Source organism: Thermobia domestica, chromosome 10 (assembly GCF_964235325.1).
Source record: "Thermobia domestica chromosome 10, izTheDome1.hap1.1, whole genome shotgun sequence".
Classification (NCBI taxonomy): domain Eukaryota; kingdom Metazoa; phylum Arthropoda; class Insecta; order Zygentoma; family Lepismatidae; genus Thermobia; species Thermobia domestica.
Genome location: NC_137463.1, coordinates 74,144,963 through 74,167,343, shown reverse-complemented (window position 1 = coordinate 74,167,343; position 22,381 = coordinate 74,144,963). Strand labels below are relative to the sequence as shown.

The window sequence follows — 22,381 nt, the reverse complement described above, 5'->3', positions numbered from 1 at the left end:
GTTACAAAAACACAGATCTTCACAATTTTTAAGTTCAACGTCCCACGATTATGCCCTTTAGGCTAAGGAAAACCATGATTAAAGCAAGTGAATGATCAAAGCAAGTGAATGATGATGGAAGAATTGGTGAAATGAGAAAGTGGGAGGAGACAGAAGTACCCCGAGAAAACCCACGGACACGATGTTGTTCACCTCAAATTTACTTGGGCGGAGATCGAGCCAGGGTCCCCACGCACCAGAGGTACGCGCTGCACCACTGAGCCACCGTTCCCTCCCTCCCTCTACAAAAACACCGATGTTGTTCCAAAAGTAAGATAACTTATACGACTTGCGTTCATGTCATGGTATGGCTTCTATTTAAATCCACATAATTGGCATGCGTCTATTCTACTGTTCTCAATACGAGACGCAGCTTAGAAAAAAATATGTACTTCCAAACTTGCAAGAAAATAGTAGATGGTCTAACATTTGTCAAAAGAATGAATAAAAGGTTCTAAATCCGTACATCATTTTAAATTATCGACAGTGACGCAATTTCATAGATTTTTGTATTGTATCGTTATCATACTATTAGAATATAACAGTTTTTGAGGAGATATTATTATTATTATGTGCATATAACTTAATACTATAGCGCAGCAATTGTTAATATTTAGTCCTAGAAGCCCAAGATTCTAACGGACTGATCATATACGATTTATTTTTATTTTTATTTTTTATTTCGGGTTTAAAGGAGAATATATGGGTCCAAAATAGCTTGTGAAATATATTGATCTCAGACTTCCCTTCATCCTGCATTGTTTGCCACATGTTATCATAGTAAAAAGACTTTAATTTTGTAATTGTTTTTATAATACGTTGTTATTCACAGAAATAAAGTTGATGTGAAGTAAGACCTTCGACTGAAATATCTCCTTGGAGCTGGGCATATGTACACAGACGAGCTTCAGAATAGCATGAGCTATCTTAGTGGTGTACCGGGGTAATTTGGTTGAATACTGATTAAATTGAATGTAATTTGATATTTTCTCAAACGCTTCTGTTTGCTGTTTTTCTGCCACTGCTGTCACCCATAAAATCTATAAATAAAAACACAGGCGTATTTTAACTGAAATATGCCTGTCTATTGAAAGAAATAAAATATTTTCATAAATACGTTCATTTTTTTCTGGAAAAAATTTAAGTGTAGTATGAACGTTATATTGAGATAATCACAGTAAAACATATTTCATCACGTTATAATGACAGTTTATGAGATGAATATCCCTATATTTTAATGCATATGTGCATCCAAATTACAGATAGCATATTCATAACCATACTAAAACTTCACGATATAAGCCATCAATCAAACGAACCATTGCTATACCATAAAACTATAGGAAACAAGATTCAGTAGTTTGAAAGTTCAAAGATAGCAACCAGGATCTAGATCTAATAACTGGTATTCACCAGTTTATGGTGTATGTTGATGTAAATCTGATAGAAGAACAATAGAAAGAAATGCAGACGTTTTATTAGACGCTTATAGAGACATGGGTTTAGAAGTAAATGCAGAGAAAACTAAATACATGGAAGTTCGCCGGGATCGTAATATTGCAGATTATGGATGCGTCAAAATATCAAATAATGCTTTCAACAAAATGGACACTTTCAAATATCTAAGCCCAATATTAACTAAAATCATATCCACGGAGAAATTAAAAGCCGACTGACAGCAGGGAATTCGTATTGTTTATTTTGTAAAAATCTTTTATCGTCACGAATTCTTTGAGGAATTTGAAACTTAAAATATATAAAAAGTAATCATCCCTATTGTGCTGTATGGTTGCGAAACATGTTCGCTTATACTGAAGGAAGAACGCAGACTGAAAGTATTTAAGAATAAAATCCTTAGACGAATATTCGAACCCAAAAGGAACGGGAATGGGAAATGACGGAAACTTCGTAACGAGAAGCTGTATAATTTACACAGTCACCATTGTTAGGGTAATCAAGTCCAGGAGGCTTTGGTTCGTGGGGCCCTTGGTTCGATCCCCGGCCAAGCAAGTTTGTGGTGGACAGCATCGTGCCCATGGGTTTTTTCGGTGTACACTCGTTTCCTTTACTTTATCATTCCACCAATTCTTCCATCATTCCCTTGCCTCATTCATCGTCTCCCTTAGCCTGAAGGGCATAATCGTAGGACGTTAAACTGAAATAATCCATTTCATTTCAGTTCCTTTTCTAGATATAAATAAAGATTTAGAGTGAAAAGAGAAATTGCTTTGTATTATCTTAGCTACAACGCTCAGCCACAACAGTCAACTTAACAAGGAATATTTTCCAACTATTAAACATATTTAGGAAATCTCTAAAGTAGATTTACTAAATTCTGTTTGATACAAATTATGGCACAATAGGATTTGAGGATCATGAATCCATATGTAATTTTTATTTAATATGTTGAAATGGAAGTTAGCAATCAGTGAAGAACTTTGGTAAAAATAGTACATATTGTACAGGCTGTCTGCAAAAGTTATCACGGATATAAGAGATTGTACTGCCAACTTGGAACTTAATTGTTTTCAATTAGCATCACTGCCTCTAATTATATGCTAAGAATGTATCGAAGGAAATATATGTTTTGCATAAAGTAGTAGTACATACTTTAAAAAATAAGAAAAAAGAATTTGCTCAAGCCACGTTCCGATTACAAAATACAAGAGCTGGATAAAACGTTATGAGAACATTGCTATAATTCGTATTCGTGTGCACAGAACACCTGTTACATTCTTTCAGTGTAATCGATTCCATCTGTCATCTTTACTGTCACACATGTGGAAGGCGACGTACACTATCAATGCGTCAATCTGTCGATGTCCCATAGGGACTGCTATATCTTACAGATGAAGACTTCTTTTGTAAAGTAGTACTTCCTTCATTTTGGTAAAAAGGTCGTTACGTAAGTCTCTGAAAACATTGTTGTGCACTGCTCCAACGTTGCGCTTCTATTTTTCGTCCTCTACTTTACAGAACTGCTACTTTTGACTGAATAGCATAGCCAATACCACTCGCCACACTTCATCGTCTCACATTCTCTTTATCAGTTGGAGAACTCTTGTAGTGCTGAGACACAGCCGTCTGACGTCAGAACAGTGTTAACTACTTTGGATCCATCTTATATGTACACATAAAAAATGATGATTTATCTTGATAAGACGTATTTCCAAAGTCTAAATCACCCTAACTTCACTTACAAAAATACATAATCTGACAAACAGCATTGGCAAAATATAAAATTATCTTCCAATAATGTTATTTTTTCCAACCTGACACTTCTCACTTATCATACCAAAGTATTTCATGAGCGCAGGGAATATGTCGTGGATTAGAGAAAGTTATCAAAGAATAAAACATAGAAGTTACTAATATCGGTAAGGTTTCCAGCACATGGCATGGTGTATGGTTAGCATACTGGATGGACTCCTACAAGAAACCAGGGTTAAATTTCGTTCATTTTTTTTTTTTTTCGGTTTTGCCATTCTAAACAAAAACAATATAAGTAACAGAATGGAAAATCATACGAGTACAAAAAGTTTTTCAATGCAACATAAACTTTCTATGCCCGTCGTTTCGATGAGGACTTATTATGAGCTTCTCTACCAAAATACCTTGCCTATGGATGTATCTAAGCACAGATATTTCAAAAGAAAATGTATGTTAAATTTATTTATGGCTTACGTAGATTTATTTCTTCTATATCAAATTGTTAACTAAATACCTAAATGAAAAATAACAAAAGAATGGTATGAAAATTGAATTTATTATAAATAGACAGTTCGTTTTAGGAAGTAATTTCATTTTAAAATTACTCAAAGAACACTTCAAATATGAAGTAGTCACTTGACGTAAGAATTACCAAGTCATTACAAGCAGTCAATGTGACGTTCAAACCTTAGAGAAAAAAAATCCGTCTACTTGTTGATCATTGTATTCATTCATTTAGATATATTCCTTGCTTCAATGCATATCCGACGTTTGTAATGTTGAGTAAAATAAGAAGAAAAGGCTTTCAGGTAGTAAATCGCATGTGATGACCTGCTTTGAACTGCAAACCAACCTTGCGATCAAGAAATAGCCAAGCTTTTGAACAGCATTCAACTCTTTATTCATATCTATCTATCTATCTATATAAAGGTAAGATATAGAAGACCATAGGAAATGTAGATACATATCTTTGTCGACCTATTTCATTAAGACTATTTTTCATTTAAAAAATACTGTATTAACTTAATCCCTTTATTATAAGCTATGTTACTGGTTCATCTGCTACGACTGGACCATCTATCAAATGAAGAATATGCTGTTGACATATTTTGTTTTTTATTGATACTTTATATAGTACTTAGGTATGGTGTTGGTAGTAAATTTAACAAAAGCCAGATTTAAGAAAGAAAAAAAACAAGTAATTTATTGCAGCGCGACGTAGAAAAAAATACATATTTCTTTCCCAATTTCCTCAATTATTATCGCTGTTTTCCTGTGTCTTTCAAAATTATTCATGTAATTATTTCGTGGTTGTTATATGAAAAATATTGGATCATTTTATTAACGTCCCGATTAATTTCCCGACGGCAGTAAAACAAATAGGTTGACGATCGGGGTGTCGAAGGTTAAATTTTTCCGCAATTTTACGATACGACCATCCTTCACGTCCACTTAAGAGTACCAACTCGACTCGTTCTTCTTTAGATAGAGCCATCACTCAATCTAGAAAAGCAAAAACAAATTATTAGAATTCCCTATGTACTCAGACTTTATGGACACACTGTAGAATAAATAGCGTTAAATCTATTTTTTTTCATTCTGTGAAAACTAAAGCTTATAAAAACGTGTTTTTTTATGATGTAAACGAAAACAAAACAATATACAGGTACACTGAATATTATGCGTTCGCTAAATAAGATGATGTTTCGAAGCATTTAAAATATCTGTATATACATATTTGAACGTAGACTAGCAAAACTCACCTGTTCGTCATGGCGATAGCCACGTCCTCTCCCTCTGTCACTTATATTGAATTCATGCAAGTGAATGACATTTTGTATTACCTGAGGCACAAAACTCACATCACATTCCGTACTATTATGTCGAATGGTTCAACATAATCATGCAATGATGATAAAATTCCTTCCCTTCTTTCTAGGCCTTTTAATTTCCAAAAGAAAATGTTATGCTCGCCTACATGTATGATGCTCGCCGTTATTCATTTTTGGCTAACGGTGAATTCAGTTTTGCACCATAATCAGAAATGCAGAATCCGGATTTCAGTCACCGGCAAATATACTAGGTGACTTCCCATACATCACCTCTTGTCATTAAGCTTGAAATAAATGAAACTACTTGATTAGATATTTCTGAACCTACATTACTCTGATCAAATTCACTTCCTTTACTCTACGCTGTGGCATTTTCACATTTCGTGTAAGTGAATATCAAATTTCGTGCCTGTTAATGTAATGATTGGAAGAACAGTGAACTTCTCTGCATTAACCAAATTAATGGAAATGAATGATATTTGTATTTGTGAGATTTCCAATAACCAAATTTCGCATCTTTACGTCTAGTGGTTAAGAAGCAGCCTAGGATACCAGTCAATTTGACGAACACCTTTTCCCCTCTTTTGAGTACTGAATTGGTTATGCCTCCAAGATGTCGAAAGCGATGAATGTCCACAAAGTGGTTTAGACATGATAATGGGACCAGTGTTTCTTCCAGACCTGTTTTTTCTTTTTAGGGAGGCACTGTCCCCCGGAGCTCTGAGAGTGTTCCCCAAAGGAGACCAAAATAATACATCTATAATATAATAAAAAATAGAATAGTATCAGCAGTGCCCCCCCGGAACATTGTTTCTGAAAGAAACACTGAGAGAGACCCACAAACAAATGTTTTCTATTGCATTTAAATAACTAGATACTATGCCAAACACATTGTCTCTAGAGTTTAGAGACTTCACAAAAATAATGGCTGATTTCATTTTCATTAAATAATAATAAAATTGGTTTCCAAAAAGCTTACGGAACATTTTGATCCGTACAATCGAGGTAGGTTGGAAACTTAATTTCTGGTCGCTTTCAATTTATAGCACAGAACAAATAAGCAAAGTTCAATAAGTGAACAAACGTCTATAAGAGATAAAGCTATTATTTTGCATATTCTTGTGAATATTATTATTATATAATTTTAATGAAGATATTCGATCTCTTATTATAATGATAAACCTGTATAATATCCTGCAATACGGACCGACCGATAAATGGAAAATTACAGTAAATTCCCCGCTTCAGAATTGAAATCTGACAAATTTTATTTCTTTTCTTCATTGGCTGACAGAAGCCATAATATACATATATAAAATTTGTATCAAACAATCTTTAGAACCCAAAGTTGTCTACATATTACCAAGTGAAACACCAGTCTAAAGTTTAAAAAGGCACTGACCATATTGACGGATTTTTAAAGATGTTATTTCTATAAGAATTAAGTTAGCATTAGTCCCGACCAAAATATTATTCAAATTCTAACATTGTATGATTTAGAAAAAATCATTCAAGGGAAACGACTATGGGAATCAGAAGTCTCCATAATTCAGAATTAGTAAGTTGAAGTCACCTTTAAAAGTCACCATTTCCTGTACTTCTATTTCAAATTTATATCGGCGAAGAGAGTACAGATTTAGCGTATGTGAGTTTATCTTACCTGTAAGTTGTATCTTGTCGATGATCTGGCTTCTTAATACTTTAGGAGCCTAAGTGCTATCTGAAGAATATGTAGTGATGTGGCAAGTGAGTTTGAAGTAATAACTTAGCTCTTGTATATAGTTATGAAGTTTCTCTATCTTAGTCTCTACCTTCTTCAACATCAATTTTTTCCTCTTCGTCAAATATCCTTTTGAATCATTAAAAAAATTAATTGATTACTTTAGCTCTGCTGTCGGCTTATGATCACCTAGTTATTCTAGATAAAAGGGTAGAACACTCGTGCAGTAAACATAACCATTAAAAGACAAGAATGTTACATTTTTAAAAACATGATCGTACAAATATGGGATATCCTGCTTCGTTTACATAGTATACAGAATAGGCCAAAAGTGTGTATACACTAGGCAGATAGATGTATAATATGTGGTGTTGGGATAATGGTAAATTACAGATATTCATATTGAATAGTTCAACATCAAACTTCAAGATATTAAACCCTGTTTAATTCTTTAAACGTTCAAAATGTCCTCAATCAATGTTAAAACATGTACCCAACTTATCCGAAACATTTGACACAAATTGCGTTCTGCATCAATGTCCATAGGTAAATACTTCTGTTATCAACTACTTCATTTCATCTACTGTTCAAGGGTTTTTCTCCTAAGCCTTATTTTTCACTACCCTCCAAAACAAGTAGTACATTGGCGATAAGATCAGGTGAACGTGGTGGCCAATCAGTGTTGCCTCATCGCCGGATCCAGTGCTGTGGGAAGACATTATCAAGGTAGTTTCTTACCAGCAACACAATAATGAGTTACACTATCGCATTGGAAGTACACTTCATTGAAGTTCTCCCTAGTTCTGAGTTGTAGACTACCATGTCACGCCCGGATTCGATTCCCGGTGGGGGCACTCGATCGAAAAAGTGCAAAACGCTTTTTCAGGCCAGCCATCCTGAATGAGGTTTTCCTGGGTTTTCCTCATTCCCACCAGGCAATTGCCGCGAGGTACCTATTAAAGATCCCAGGCCGCTTTCTTCCTTCACTTTCCCCAGATAGCGTGCTCGCCGAGGGATGTCATCCCTCAAGCGTAACGGGCTAAATGGTCATAGATGCCGAAAACCCAGAAATCGAAATCCTAAATCCTACATGTCGCGCAACATTTTAGGTAATTGTTACCATCAACAGTTCCATCAAAGAAAACTGATCCTTAAACGTCTCCAGTGCAGATTTATTCTATACTGTGGCGTCTGAATGATTTAATTCATCTGGATAGTCAAATTGGGATTTTTGTCAGCCCAACAAACACAGTTATGTCTATTCAAGTGGCCTGACAACTTCCAACAGGCCTCACCTGACCAGATGATCCTATCAAGATAGCTCTCGTTCTTCAGATATTTGGTTACGCATGATTTCACAGAATTTTAATCCCTGTTCTCTGGGTCGTCCTTCAGCAAACCCTGTAACAGTCTTGAGCAGAATTACTTCAAACTAAGTTCTTTCAGAAAGTGTTGCAGTGAGTTCTTAACAAGGATAGCTCCTGTACTGCATTTCATACTTACTTTTTCGGAATTTTAACAAACGTTTGTAGCGACCCTTATCTCATTTTTCTTTGTCATAGGTGTTCTAGGACGCCCAGATTGGCCATTGAACATCTTGCATTCTTTGCATCTGCATCTTGCAAAATTTGTTTGATACAATAAATGTTCAGACATGTCGATGGGGAAATAAATTATTCTGTGCGTACTCTCTCGGCATTTTCAGTTTTATAACACTTCTTCAAAATTCACTTCTTTTGTACTTAAGTTTTCTGCCATCATGTATAATATATGTAGAGAAAAAATAAAATCAACAAGAAAGTGTATTGAATTACTGTATACCTACTTTTGGGTTACCCAGTATACAAAGTGGAAGTAACTCCACTGAAAAGCTTCGAGAGGTGATCCCTTAATATCAAATGAAAGAAAAAAATTATAATGAGCATAAATCGAAAAACTGCCTCTTTCAGAGTTATATACTGCCGAGAATACAGAAAAGCACATTTTAAAACGCTCTAGCATGAAAACCGTGGGATGTATCGCAAGCAGGTCAGGGAATTACACAGAAACTACAAATAATATGCACCCTAATCTAAATATCAAGGTTTCAGAATTCTCCGCTACTAGCGCAATGAACTGTGTAGGGGAATTACAGTGATACACTTTAATTGTTAACTGAGCATTCGTTTCGCCGGTACCGGAGGATTGTAAAACGTGGATATTTAGATAAAACTCATACTAAAAAATGGGACCAACTTGATGGCTTGTGAGCTAAGCGAATGAAACGAAGGCTGTGACGCAACTTTGCCATGTGTAAAGGTGTGTGGGTAAGCAGACTTACTACAGCGCGAACAATGAGCAGGTGAAAGACGTGGCAACGCCGCAGCCCTCTCGTTTGGTAACAGCGTTTAAAGGAAACATAGAGCGCCACCTTCAAACGCCACCAGATTTGTCTCACACATTATTTCTTGTATTATTCGCTGTCCTAGTTCCGATAGTCGTTATAGCTTTCAAGCTAAAACGTATAAAATATTATTTTTCGCATTTTTTAGTATATAATTCCGAAATGAGCGGTTCCTCGATCCATTTTTATTAACTTTTTTCTGTCATCTAATAAAAGGAGTCACCTTCCGAAATTTCTTGGTGGAGTTATCGTGCACTCTGTATATGGAGTGCTGCTTAGCCGCAGGGTTGTTAATGGTAACGAATGGCCAATAGGTTCTACTGGCGGAACCGAGAATCGATTCCGAGCGAAACCTGAGATCCTCTGATAAAGGTTTAGATTCGGAACGTAGAACCTAGATTGATTTTCTGAGAAAGTCAATTCTAGTTCTGGAACCAAAACCGATAATGAAGAGAAAGGAAAATTACATAGAATAGAGAGACAGATTCTGTAACAAAATTGCTGTAGGTGATTCCTGGTTTGCAGCTTGTAACGATTTTTAGTTAACTATGATTCCAAGTGGTGTTACCAAAATTTGTTTCGGTTCTCCTCTGAACATACCGAATTATGATTATCAGTTTTATGAACAAGACCGATAAGTCGAAATGTTTTGATTCTTTTCCAGAAGCACTTCAAATTAACATCTTTTTAGGTTCCGAGTCGAGGACCCAAATACTTTGTTTCATTATCATTAACAACCCTACTTAAGATTCTTCCAGCCTCTCTCAGACAAATATTTAAGGTATCCATCACACTAAATAAGGGACTTACCTTGACCTTTAGTGACATCCATCGCTTCTTGTAAAAGGATACGCAGTTTGTTTTGTATTGGCTTTTGTGCGCTTGTATCAATGTGTCATGTATTGTTAATGTTTAACTAGCTTTGAAACTTTCAGGTTTTACAGAGGCAGTAAATTAAAGAAGGAAGATGTACCTTTGCTGGTGGAAGATAAAACTGAATACAATTTATAATCTGGTTGGCAAAGTTTTGCTTCGTTACGTAAAATTTCCGCTAAGCTTCAAGGTATTTTGGTGTAAGCTTTGCTTCTTAGAATGCTGGGGTATCTAACACTATAGCAATAATTTCCATAACTATCTATCTTAACTTTCTTACTAATATGGTAAGCGAAATTGTACTTCGTTACAACAGGAAAAAATGTTGGTGTTTCTTTACTCTGAGAAAGAAAATCCGTTGTAAATTCGTATGAGCTTTTCTTACCTTTTATTTGTTACTGTAAACATAATTACAATTTAGTAACCAAAGTGTAGTGGATCATCAATGTATTCCTGTCAAATAGAAAAAAGTCTATTAGAAACTGACCCGAAAAGAAACCTAATTGTTTAAGAATAAACATTATCAGGGTAAACACGCTGACTACATCGAAGATTAAGCGTCTTCGTTGATTTTTGACTTTCCAGCAGACGTAATAGATAAAAATATTCTGTAGTAGAAAAAGTTAACATGTAAAATATTTTGTTCTTAAAAGATACACTTAAGGTTGTTTAAATGGATTTCTTATGTTTGTGTGTTGTAGAAAATCAAATCTAGAAGTTGTAGTCGTCTATTTGTGGATGTTGTTTAAATGGGTTTATTATGTTTGTACGTTGTAGAAAACGAAATCTAAAAGTTGTGATTATCTGTTCCGAATTACTCTAATTTACAAAATGTAATTTCAATTGATTGAGTTTAAATTTTTTTTTTTAACTAAAGGAAAAGAAAATTGAAACATGTGGGTAGTGTTAACTCTAGAATTTATCTAAAATAAATTTCTACACAAATTATCAAATTTATTTAATACTCACATGTGCGTATCCTATATGTTGTGTTGGTTGGCCTTTGAGGTAGAAAGTTAGAATGCATTGTGGTACTGATTTGTGGCTTAAATTTATTGTCATAAAAATGTTTTAATTTTTGGGGTAAATGTAATACCATAACGCATATGTAGAAATTGAATCTAATGTTCATGTGTCTTTGTTTAAATTTTTAATAGCAGATTACAACCCTGGAACAAGAAGTTGTGGTTAGGTTGAAGATTTTTTTTCCCTGTGTGTATAATGTTGGACATTGAAATGTTAATTATTGTTTTGGTGTATATTTTATAAGGGATTATACATATGTTTGTAATAATTTGAAATTCAGATTTCAGGACCACCTTTCCATCTTAAGAAGGTAAAATTAATAATTGCAAAAGAAAATACAACGTGGTAGAGTTTATAGCTCATTGTTCTGTTCTTGTTTTATATCTTAATGTTTTTAGTTTGTTGTCTGACAGAATACACTTCGTTAGCGTATAATTTTGTGATATGAATATTTTCAGAATATGTGTTACCAAAACATTACTAATTTTAATGTTGTCCTTTCGTTTGGTATTTTATTTATTATTATTAAATCACTTTTAAATAATCCGGAAATATTAAAATGACAATCGATGAGATTTAAATTGCAGCTCAAATGGAAAATGTCAACAGTAGTCTGTCGTGTGAAAGATTTGAGTTTCGCTAGTATTTATAGAACATGGATTATTGCAAGGGTAAAATTAAGCCATGTTTTCAGACTCATGTTGCTTCTCATAACTTATATATGAATGCGGAAAAGTAAGTTCCAGATCGTAAATATCTACGAAAAGGTAGAATAATATAGTAATTAATTCTCAAAGTTTTTCTGTGTTCTTTTTGCCACAAAATGTCGTGTGACTCAGTGAGCAACTTTATACAAAAGTAGGTGCATGAAAATAGTTTTAGATTGCTATTAACACTCAAATCATATTATAATAAGCATAACTACATATGCATAAGAAACCCTTGACTCACTTTACTAGTGAGAGGAATCATCTAACGTCTCAGCCAATCAGCAGGCACAGAATTTCTACTTACGTATTTCCAGCAAAGACTACTATTATACATCATGACGCACATTTTGATACACTCTGATATTTTATTTGCCTCTTCTTATTTGTACTTTAAGTTTTTATTAGTTTTCGTAATCTTGTTAACATATTAAATTGATATTCTAAAAGCAAATAGATCAAATTTCAACTTAATACCTGTAGATTTTAAGACAAAATAATTAGAGTGTATCAAACAGTATGTTGTGATGTCCTCACTTGTCGGCGTTATCTTGTTATGAGGTGTAGATGGAAATCGTGCGCCAGCGGACTAACTTGCTTAATCATTGAATGATGCCGGTTACTAAGCCAGTGAGCGATTATACATGTGTAGTTACCTCTAAAATTACATAGCAGCTGCAATGAAGCGTACAGAAGGATGTTCCTGGTAGACCGAAAGAAATTTGACGTAGTAATCACCTCAAGAAATGCCATGTCACCACCAACGGTAATGTTCGGTTGGACTACTAGTATTGTAACAATCGTTAAACACTAATAACCATAATAGATTATGCTACATAGTAGGCATGGGGTCGTCTCCCATTCTTCTCTGCAAGTTTTCAACAGAGCATGAATATTTCGGACCAATAGCGTCATTTCAAGTTTTATTGGGGGCGGTAAGATTGTGTATCGATATGTTTATTTTTTTTTCGTTTTTATTAGTATATTAGTAAACAAATTATTAAAAAGCATGTGTTTCTCAAACTTCTGAGGGTCAATTGTCTCCTGTCCTTCCCAAATGACATCCCTGATTCGGACGTGGCCATATTTGATACGTCGTTCTAGAAGCCCAGAGGCATAATAAAGTTATCATACTCAAAGCTTTACACCCAAATGTACTAAACCGAATAATCGATGCAAGTTATCTGCTTTACTGGGTAGTAAAAGCGGAAGTGTTTTTGAGCGATGTAACGTGATGCGTTTTCCATGTGAATACAGAATAGATAGAACATGTAACAGATAGATCACATGCTTGGTAGCATAGTGCGGTAGTTAATGTTGCGTATTTGATCTGTCGGATAGGTAAATGTTTATCTCATTTAGTGTGATCATGTACTTCTCGAGTATTGATTGGAGACGGGGGTCTGTTGACACTAACTGGAGAGACGTGAACCCTTTGGAACCACGGATTTTCTTTAAGTCGTTCGAGGAATGTCACGCTAGAGACCTGCACGGGCCGTATTTTTCGGCCCGAGCCCAATCCAGCCAGAACGTACCTAGGCCCGGCCCAGCCCGAGCCCGAAAAGTTTTGGAGATTTTCGGCCCGAGCCCGGCCCGGCCCGATAAGTTTTTAAAACTTCTTGGCCCGACCCCGGCCGATAAATTTCAAAAAATTAGCTCGAGCCCGAATCTTTCTCAAAATTTAGTGCTAAATTTTACCTAACCCTCAGAAACATTTTCTAAACTTTGGTTCACAACCTGACGCTTGCCTCCCAAATGGTACCATTGCCTCCTAGAACTTTGCCTGTCATCGAGAGAACAAAAACTCCATTCCCTGTAACAAAAATCTAACTTAATTGATTTTTAGCATAAAGTGAAGATGGCAATATTGTTTAGCGATAGGCAAAACATTCCCACCCGTTCTTTTTATATTTTGAGTTCAGTGAAGGTCAAGGTCAGAGCTTAATTTACCGCATAATGCCTGCGATCCTCTATAGTGAAAGGGAGCCGCTAAGCAACACAAACTGTAAATAGCTATTGCATTCTTTGTAACATTTTTCACGGACACGCTTCTTCAACGTTTGGCTTTATTCCAATTATCGTTTAACGAAAGTCAATAATTATTAAAGAATTGCAATTGATCGGCCCCAGCCCAGCCCGACCTGAAGAGAAATCAGTGTCGGCCAGCCCAAGCCCGGCCCGGCCCAAAGAAATAACAGTGTCGGCCCGCCCAAGCCCGGCCCGGCCCAAAGAAATAACAGAGTCGGCCCGTGCAGGTCTCTATGTCACGCAGCACTTCATTCGTTACTTTCAATGTAGTCCTCTTACGGGTGTTTCTTTGTGAATGAGTGTTTTTCCATGGACCCTATTGGATGTCGCGAGTCAGTGCGGCGTGAACACAACGTTCTCTCGATGGTCAAACCATTGTTTTGACATTTTCACAATCTTATCGCTTGGGAAAGGATCATTATACGCTCTTCCAAATAACTGTTCACTTTCGGCAACATAGCATTGCAGGACGAAATTTATTCCGGATCGGATAGAAGCCGCCACATTAATAAGCAACATTTGTCCCTTCGTTTTAGCTCATGCGTGTATCTGGAATAACTTTCTGTGTTACTTTTCATTTCTGTAAATTGCTCCAAATAAATTGTTTCTTCTAACATGGGATAGTATTAAGGAAAAGCTTCGAACTTTTTTTTTTTTTTGCTGTATATTTTAATTAGTTGAATAGTATTAATGAAATGTCTTAGTATGTTAATTCATGTGCAAATTATTTTGCTTACAGTCCATGTTAAGGGTGGTAACATATTCCATCTCCATCTGTCTGAATTGATAGTGTTGCACAATCAAAGAATATTATAGGTCTTTTAATGTGTAGTTTCCTCATATTACGAATTAATGTTGCTTTTGGGCTGCTTATTGTTGAGAAATATGTTCTCAATGTGTAACATTTTGCTATTATTGTTGGGTATTTTAGTTGATTATGGATGACAATGCACGTCCAAACTGTGTATATCTTGTGTCCAATTACGTGGGGATTTAAGATATTACCGTATTGAGTAGGCTGTGTATTCGCCGGAGCTTCACTTAATTGAACATGTTTGAAGTACTCTTGGGCAACGAATAGCGTAGCACATCCATCACGATGAACAGTTCCTGAACTGAGGACAGTCCTCTTAGAGGAATGACACTATCTTCCTCAAGACTTGTTAAACAGATTGATCCCCAGATTGGAGGTCTGATGTCGTGCACGTGTGTCTGTTCGAAATGGTCACACTCCGTATTGACAGTTTGTGCCCTTTCATATTCCAGATTTTCATGCAGAGGTGTGTGGTTCTGCACTTCCTAGTCATCCTGCATATAATGTATGCATTGTTGTTTATTTGTGTTGCATTGTGCATCTGCACATTCCATACTTGTATTATACTTAGTGAAATGATATTTTCTTTTCATTTAGTGCTACTTCCTTAGAGTTGCGTAAGTCATGTGGAGCAGTAGATTTGCGTATGTTCAATATTTTACAGATGTAAGTTTTTTATCTGAGTAATTATGGATGGGTTTGCAGCAGTTCCACCCATCTGAAGTCCGATTCCACGTTAATCAGTAGGTCCCGTCCTATGTAGCCTCGCTGCTAAAAGGGATGTTAACTCAAAATCAACGCAAAGCCAGCTGAAAGTATCAAAACTTAACTGTTTTCAAGTCACTTTATTGTATTCTGTGGGGGTAGTAGCGTGACTGTCAAAGAGAAAATCTTTTTATTTGCAACTATAGCAGCTTGCAAATTCTTCAGTAGGTTTCAGCAGATGCTTGGACATCTTTTGAATGTATTATAGGAATGGATACACTTTGAAATCCTAAAATATTTTTACACCCATGCTCTGCAGTTTAATTATTGCATCTTAGAAGTTGAATCAGTTTATTTCCTTGTCATGATGTTCAAATACATTTGTTGTGCATATGATGGATATGAAGATTATTAACCACACACACTTTCTTCCGATTGTCCTTACTCGATGCAGTTATATTCTTGATACTCTTCGTGTTAACCTTAGATTGCCTCAAAATATTTGTCAAGATTGACGAGTGTTAGCAATTTCCTTGGCTAATTTCCGTGATTGAATCCAGCTATTCCATAACCATTTTTTCATTACTGCAATGTATTCTTAATGTTATGTAGTGCATATTCTGTTCTAGAATTATCTTGAAGACACAATGAGTCGCCTTTAAATCTTGTTTCATTCACGAGCTCCTTCATAGAAACAGATACTATTCCCATATTAATTGCGGAGTTTACTTGTAACTCAAGAAAAGAAAGATCATGTTCTGCCCAATGGCCCTAATCCTAATTAACCCCTTCGTTAGTTCTCAGCACGATTCTAAAGAACAAACAAAAGAAGGTAACGTTAGAGCCATGAAAATCAGGGGTCTTCATGTTCAAATTACCCAAATGCACATTCAGTGTTTTATCGGCGCATCTCATGGAGAGAATCAAGTAAGAAAAAATGCTATTGAGATTGTGGGTGTGGGTAGATAACCTTCTTGTTAGGAAGATCTTTTTTTTCTTTTTTTTTAACAAGTTTGCATTTTCATTATGTTTCTGTAAGTGTTGTTTAGTTTCTAGAAGTAAGTTATTATTTTGGTATTTGTGGATAATTTTGTTTTTTATTGTTATATTACAGGATATTTGGTGGGAAAAGTAATTCAAAACAAGGTGCTGAAAGTAGGTTGTTGGGACCTGAAGATTCCGAAGACCTAGATAATGTTGTTGAATATAGTGGCTTCAAGAGAAAAAAAGGCTTTGGTCCAAATGAAATGACTTGTCTCTGAAAAACTTCTACAATGTTAATATATATATTGTATACTCTGTAAAGTATTCCCTGGCCAGCGAGAAGATATATTTTTAAAGAAGAAAATAACAATTATATTTTATCATTAACTTAAGCGATTGACTATTATTGAACAATAATTGTATTGGTGTTTGCTTCGCGTATGTTGATAAGCTTAAACAGTAAACTAATGACAAAGCTTTATACAGTATATATTGATGTATAGAGTTTTATGGTCTACAGGTAGTATATGCAAAATCGATTCATTATTTAGTCAAATATTATTCTAATATTATATAAAGTCTAATATTTAGTCTTAAACTTATAATAATCTGAAAATATCAATACGTGTATTATTGCAGAAACTTGATATGTTGTGCTATATATGATCTGAATATGAAGCTACTATTTATATCTCAACAACAAAGAATTAATAATGAGTGATTGGATTATATACATATATGTTTGTGTGTGGATGTGTGGATGAATAGCCGTTCTAATATTTCTTGCCATTTCTGCAGTAAACATCAACCAAGATAGAGTTCTACAGGTTCCAAATTCCCTCAAATATTGTTCCCCCAAATTTGATGATAACAAATGTATGTGAGAATGAGAAAATTATTATTTCCTAATAACTTTTCTTGTATATTATTCCAAGATTGATATTTTGTATTGTATAAAGGAAAACAAAAATAATTTTATATATTATCCAGCTCTTTTATTTTTGTTCAACTCACTCCCATTGTTTCGTTTAATTTCTTCTAATACTTCAAATAATGCCAAGGAATTATTATGTTATGCACAGTGCGTCAATTAAGAAAGATTTTATTTTCTTTTTCTTTCAAGTTAATTTAGGTACGAAAGTTCCTCATAGCAATGTATCTTGCATGTGACCTTGGGAACACATGGAAAAATTTCCAGTTCGGGTGGTTGCCAGTGTGATGCGTGACATGGCTAAGTATAGACTTGTGTTTTTGTATCTCTTCTTAGTTGCAACAATGAAAATGAGTGTGAATATCAAAGTTCTGTACGCGCTTAGGCTGGACGCACACAAAGAGAGCAAACGGGTGTAAGAAAGTGTTGCAAATCAGTTTTGTCCAAATCAATTTAGCTCTTTGCTCCCTCAGTGTGTGAGTTAGCTTCACATCTACAGCGGCATATTAGAGTGGTGTACGTATTCATTCGGCAACCACGACAAATTTTGACCTGTCGGTGTTTTTGATGGGCCGGCACTGCTGATGCATCTGGTCTTTTTATAGTTCTTCAAACATTGGACCTTTAAGTCCTCGCGCACGTGTACACCTTCAAAGTTTGTCCCTAGACCTTTGCATTCGCTTGGAGCGACTGACTACTATTGAACAATAATTATATTGGTGTTTGCTCCGCATATGTTGTAGGACCTAAGCCTACTGCACAGCCGGACTTAGATCCTAGGCTAGCGAGTCAGGTCCGTCCATGATCTGCAGGCATTATAAGGTCAGGTCCGTCTAAGCATTATAAGGTAAGTTCATCTCTCCCAAGTGCAAACATTTGCTACCGAATCCCACGGTTTTACCACAACCCGGCATGGCAGAGTCCAACCCAATCCGGGAGACCCAGGCGAACCCGAGGGACTTGACATCCCTGGTCCTACCTACAACTGTTGTTCAATGGCTACTCCCTTCAGCATATAGGTACCGCGAATACGTCGAGATATTTCGTATCTTATCCCGCATCCAGTGGTACGTGTCAGCTCACTATCTGGTTTTCAGGTTGGCCCCTTTTCCTGCACAGGTCCTTCCCTTCCATTGGGATCGGAAACTGTTGTCCATATTCCTGCGGTGGACACCTGTTTCCAGTCGCAGTTTGATCACTGTACAAGTAGTAGGTCAATTTCGTCTGTGAGGATCATACAAGCAATACGGGACTACTTCTATTTTACGTATAGATGTATCATGTATACGTTGGTACACTCAGTATCTCCTCGCGGACCCAATGGTACGTGTAAGTCACGTTTGGGAGAAGGTTATGATCACTGCTCTCCCGCGCTAGGGTCCTACACAAATACAGTCCACAGTAAAACATAAACAACACACGACACGTAGTTCAGGTCTCAGTTGTGCATGCACCAAGCGAAATGCTCCTACCATTTTGTCGCGCAACAAAGAAATATGGTAGATATCCTTCACTGTTTCAAGTTGCCCGCAGTTTTGCGAGTGACCCTGGAGCACGCGATCGCTAGTATGTGGCCAACTTATTTGAATACATGAGAGCTGTTTTTCAAAAAACCTCAATGAAACGGCGTGCAATACTTGCTTCCTTCTGCTTGCTCCCTTAGTGTGCCACCAGTCTTAAGGAAAACTCCAACAGAAACATTTGGGATTGAAAAAGGTTTATAGGCCCAATTCCCTTTTTCATTTCCGTATGTTTGAATGACATAGGAGATTCAATGCTGTTAGGGAATCTGTGGAAGATGTCTAGTACCCAGATCCAAATAGGCCTGTCAAAATAAGTGAAATGATTGACAAAGCACAGGATATAATTTTGCACGGGACTCCTCACCTTCAAGACTGCGGAACATTCCGAGCTCTTTCGAAAAATTCTCAAAGAAAAGTACTTCGGAGGTGACGCCATCTTCTACTGGAATAAACGATCAAGACAAATATAAAGAAAACCCCCACAGACAAAGAAGAGCACAAAACAAAGAAGAATCCTCAGCATACAAAACCACCAAAGACTGGAAGACAAAAACTACAAACACTCCAAAGAACGCTCATATAGAAGTCAACACATAAATGAACCTCACAAGAACGCTACCACCTTTACTTGCGTTATAAAGGAAGTAGGCCTTCAGTGTAATATAAGTGACAACAAAAAAGAACTATAGAAGCTGAACATCGATTTCCGTAACATCACAAGAATACAAGGAAACAATAGACCTTTAAGGTTGGTCAGGATATTTCCCCAAAATCTTGATCAGATCGACAAGCCCATCCGCACAGGAACTCTCCTCTTCGCCAAAAATCCACAGAACAGAAGCATCTTGCATAACAGCACGGCAACAGTCGTACTGGAAATGCTACCAGTACGGACACATGGCCCTCTACTGCAGAAACTAGAGAATATGCTTGAGATGCGGAGACAGCCACACTCAAGCTCCAATTTTTGCTCCATCTGCAAGACAGCGGGACATCGGACCGGTTACAGCAGCTGCCCAAAAGGACCTAGGGAAACCAAAAGAATAGCTTCATTAGACTACGTAATTTAAGCAAAAACAAACCACAAACATCCCCATCTGTAATAACAAGAAACCTCACCAGAAGAAGCAGCACAACAGCCAACCAGTGCAGAAGAAACCAAAATAAACCAGCTAAAGGAATCCATTATGCAGGATGCAATACAGCAAGCAACACAAGTGGGTAGCCTACATACTCACAATGACAACAGAGCCCCCGAAACAAACTCTCTTAAATAAAGCAATCCAAAAGGCATCACATCAAATCCTCAAATCAAGTATTATTATCATTACCTCTACTCATTGAGACATATACAGAATCTAAAAAGGCTATATTCACAAAACAAAATCTCACAAGATAATCACGCACTCAGAGCCAAATACAGGAAGCTAATAAAACTACAAAATCACCTAAATCAAGGTGTAACTGCAATCACACACAAAAAATCTACAAAACCCCCAAACTTCATGCAGACCTCTTTCGTGAAACCTTTCAAATCAAGAGACAATCCATGGATATCTGACCTTTTCAAGACACACACACACAAAATACAAGACAGCAGTTCTACAACTAGAACCTACTACTAGGGGGAAAAAACGCTACAAAGAGAGAACACAGACTAAGACATCCCTACTCTCTCTCCAACATTCTCTCAACCAGAACACAAAGCCGACATCAGCAGCGAGAATATACCTACTTCCTATATATATATATATATATATATATATATATATATATATATATGGTGTTAATGAACTATACGGACAAACTGTAAGAGCTGATTCCTCACATCAAAATGAAAGAGAAAAAGGTTATATGGACCTATGTCGAAAAGTGCATAGTTTCAGAGCTAGGACTGTCCAAAATCACGAAAAACAAAATTTCAAGAGGCCATATTTCGAATTCCAGAAACTGTGGATGGTGGTCCTTATCAGTGTAAAGGGAGCGACGCATAACACATTTCAAAAGTTCATGTTTCGTCAATTTTCAATAGGTGTACAGGGTGTAATTCTAAGATATGCTCTCAATAAAATTTTCAGATATACCCTGATTTCAAGGAGGCTCCAAAGTAGGCAGGAGATAAACCTTAACAACAATGGACATCCAATGGTTCGGAGGGAGGTTGGACGTGTAAGGAACCGGCAGATCCATTTGTGTGTGTGTGTGTGTTCGGAAGAACTGTGATGTGATGTACGTAGTTCGTGACGGTTTGTTTCACGTTTTCTTAATTTATAAGAGTGAAAGAAAATATTGCAGAATGAGTTTTCCCGAGTACAAGATACCGTGCTGCTGACAATCCTTAACACTTCCAACATCGCGCCGAAGGATTCCGTGTTCACTGCTATCAAGGTTTTTCGTTTGCCTACTTTGGACCAGTCATAAAGTCAGAGCATATCTCAAAATTCGGTTGATGGCATGTCTGGGAATTTCACCCTGCATGGAATACTCTGTACACCCATTGAACATTAATGAAATATGCATTTTTGGATTGCGTATGCGCGACTTCCTTTACGCTGATAAGGACCACCATCCACAGTTTCTCGAATTCGAATTAGAGCCTCTTGAAATTTTGCTTTTTCGTGATTTTGAACAGCCCTAGCTCTGAAACTGACATTTGCCCACAGGTCCATATGAAGTTTTTCTCTTATTTTGATGTAAGGAATCACCTCTTATAGTTTGTCGGTATAGTTCATTAACGCCCTGTATACAGGGTAAGGGTGGGACAGTTGGCGCATTTTTTAAAACAAAGGGAAAAATTAAATATTTATGTTTTCATGTACTTCAAAACAGATTACATGTAATTTCAATCATTAATGAACAATGGAAATGCACATTATACTCTGGCCGGCGAACGATGATTACTGACAGCTCAGATCGCGAGGACGACTGAGGAGTGCGGTGTTGCCATGTGCTACTCGGGGAGAGGAGAATCGTCTGCTTCCTCGTTGAGGGTGAGTGAAAGTTTGGCAACGTGCGGTGGTTACCATGGAGACGCGACAGGTTCTGAGCCTAAGGTTGGTTGACCTGCTGTCTTCTGCTTGCTCACCGTGGCTTTATACAAAGCTGTCAGAAATCATCGTTCACCGGCCGGGGTATAACTAGGTTATTGACAGCCGCTTAATATCATTATGCATCCGAAAAAGTGAAGATTTTAGCCATCTGACCCACCCAGGCGCATGTTCCTTGTAGCCACCTTACGCACATAACGCATTGTATCCAGTCTGCGGTGGATGTTTTTGCTTACAGCTCTAGGCACTCAAAACATTTATTTTCGTTGTGATAATAGAACTGTCACTGTCATACATGGCAAGCGAAGATGCGGGAGATGAAGAAGAAGAAGAAATCATTCGGCGTCTTGTGTCGGTCTTCTGCTTGGGACGTTGTAGGTTTTTCAGGACATCATGCTTCTTCTTCGCAATGAAATCTTCTTGGGTGAGAACATCGGCCATTTGTTTTCTTTTCGATATCTTCGGTCTGGGAACACTAGAGAAATTAACTTAGTCACCTTGTTTGGAGTCATTGGAGCGATGTTTTACCTTGCGGTATCGCTGGAAGTGCCATGTTGTG

General features: G+C 36.7%; 1 protein-coding gene across 11 annotated transcripts in view; it reads left to right on the top strand.

The window, feature by feature from the left end:
- ATP7 (copper-transporting ATPase 1) overlaps window positions 1–17,306 on the top strand; it is a 361,543-nt gene extending 344,237 nt beyond the window's left edge. For 9 of the 11 annotated variants that reach the window (XM_081728114.1, XM_081728113.1, XM_081728123.1 and 6 more), the window contains one exon: window positions 16,452–17,306. In XM_081728114.1, coding sequence (XP_081584240.1) covers window positions 16,452–16,599 — 148 coding nt within the window. In that variant the 3' untranslated portion in view covers window positions 16,600–17,306. Of the gene's footprint in view, window positions 1–10,119; window positions 10,248–16,451 lie in introns of all 11 variants that reach the window. The other 2 variants (XR_014127060.1, XR_014127059.1) reach the window with 1 other exon arrangement.
- The last annotated feature ends 5,075 nt before the right edge of the window (window positions 17,307–22,381 follow it).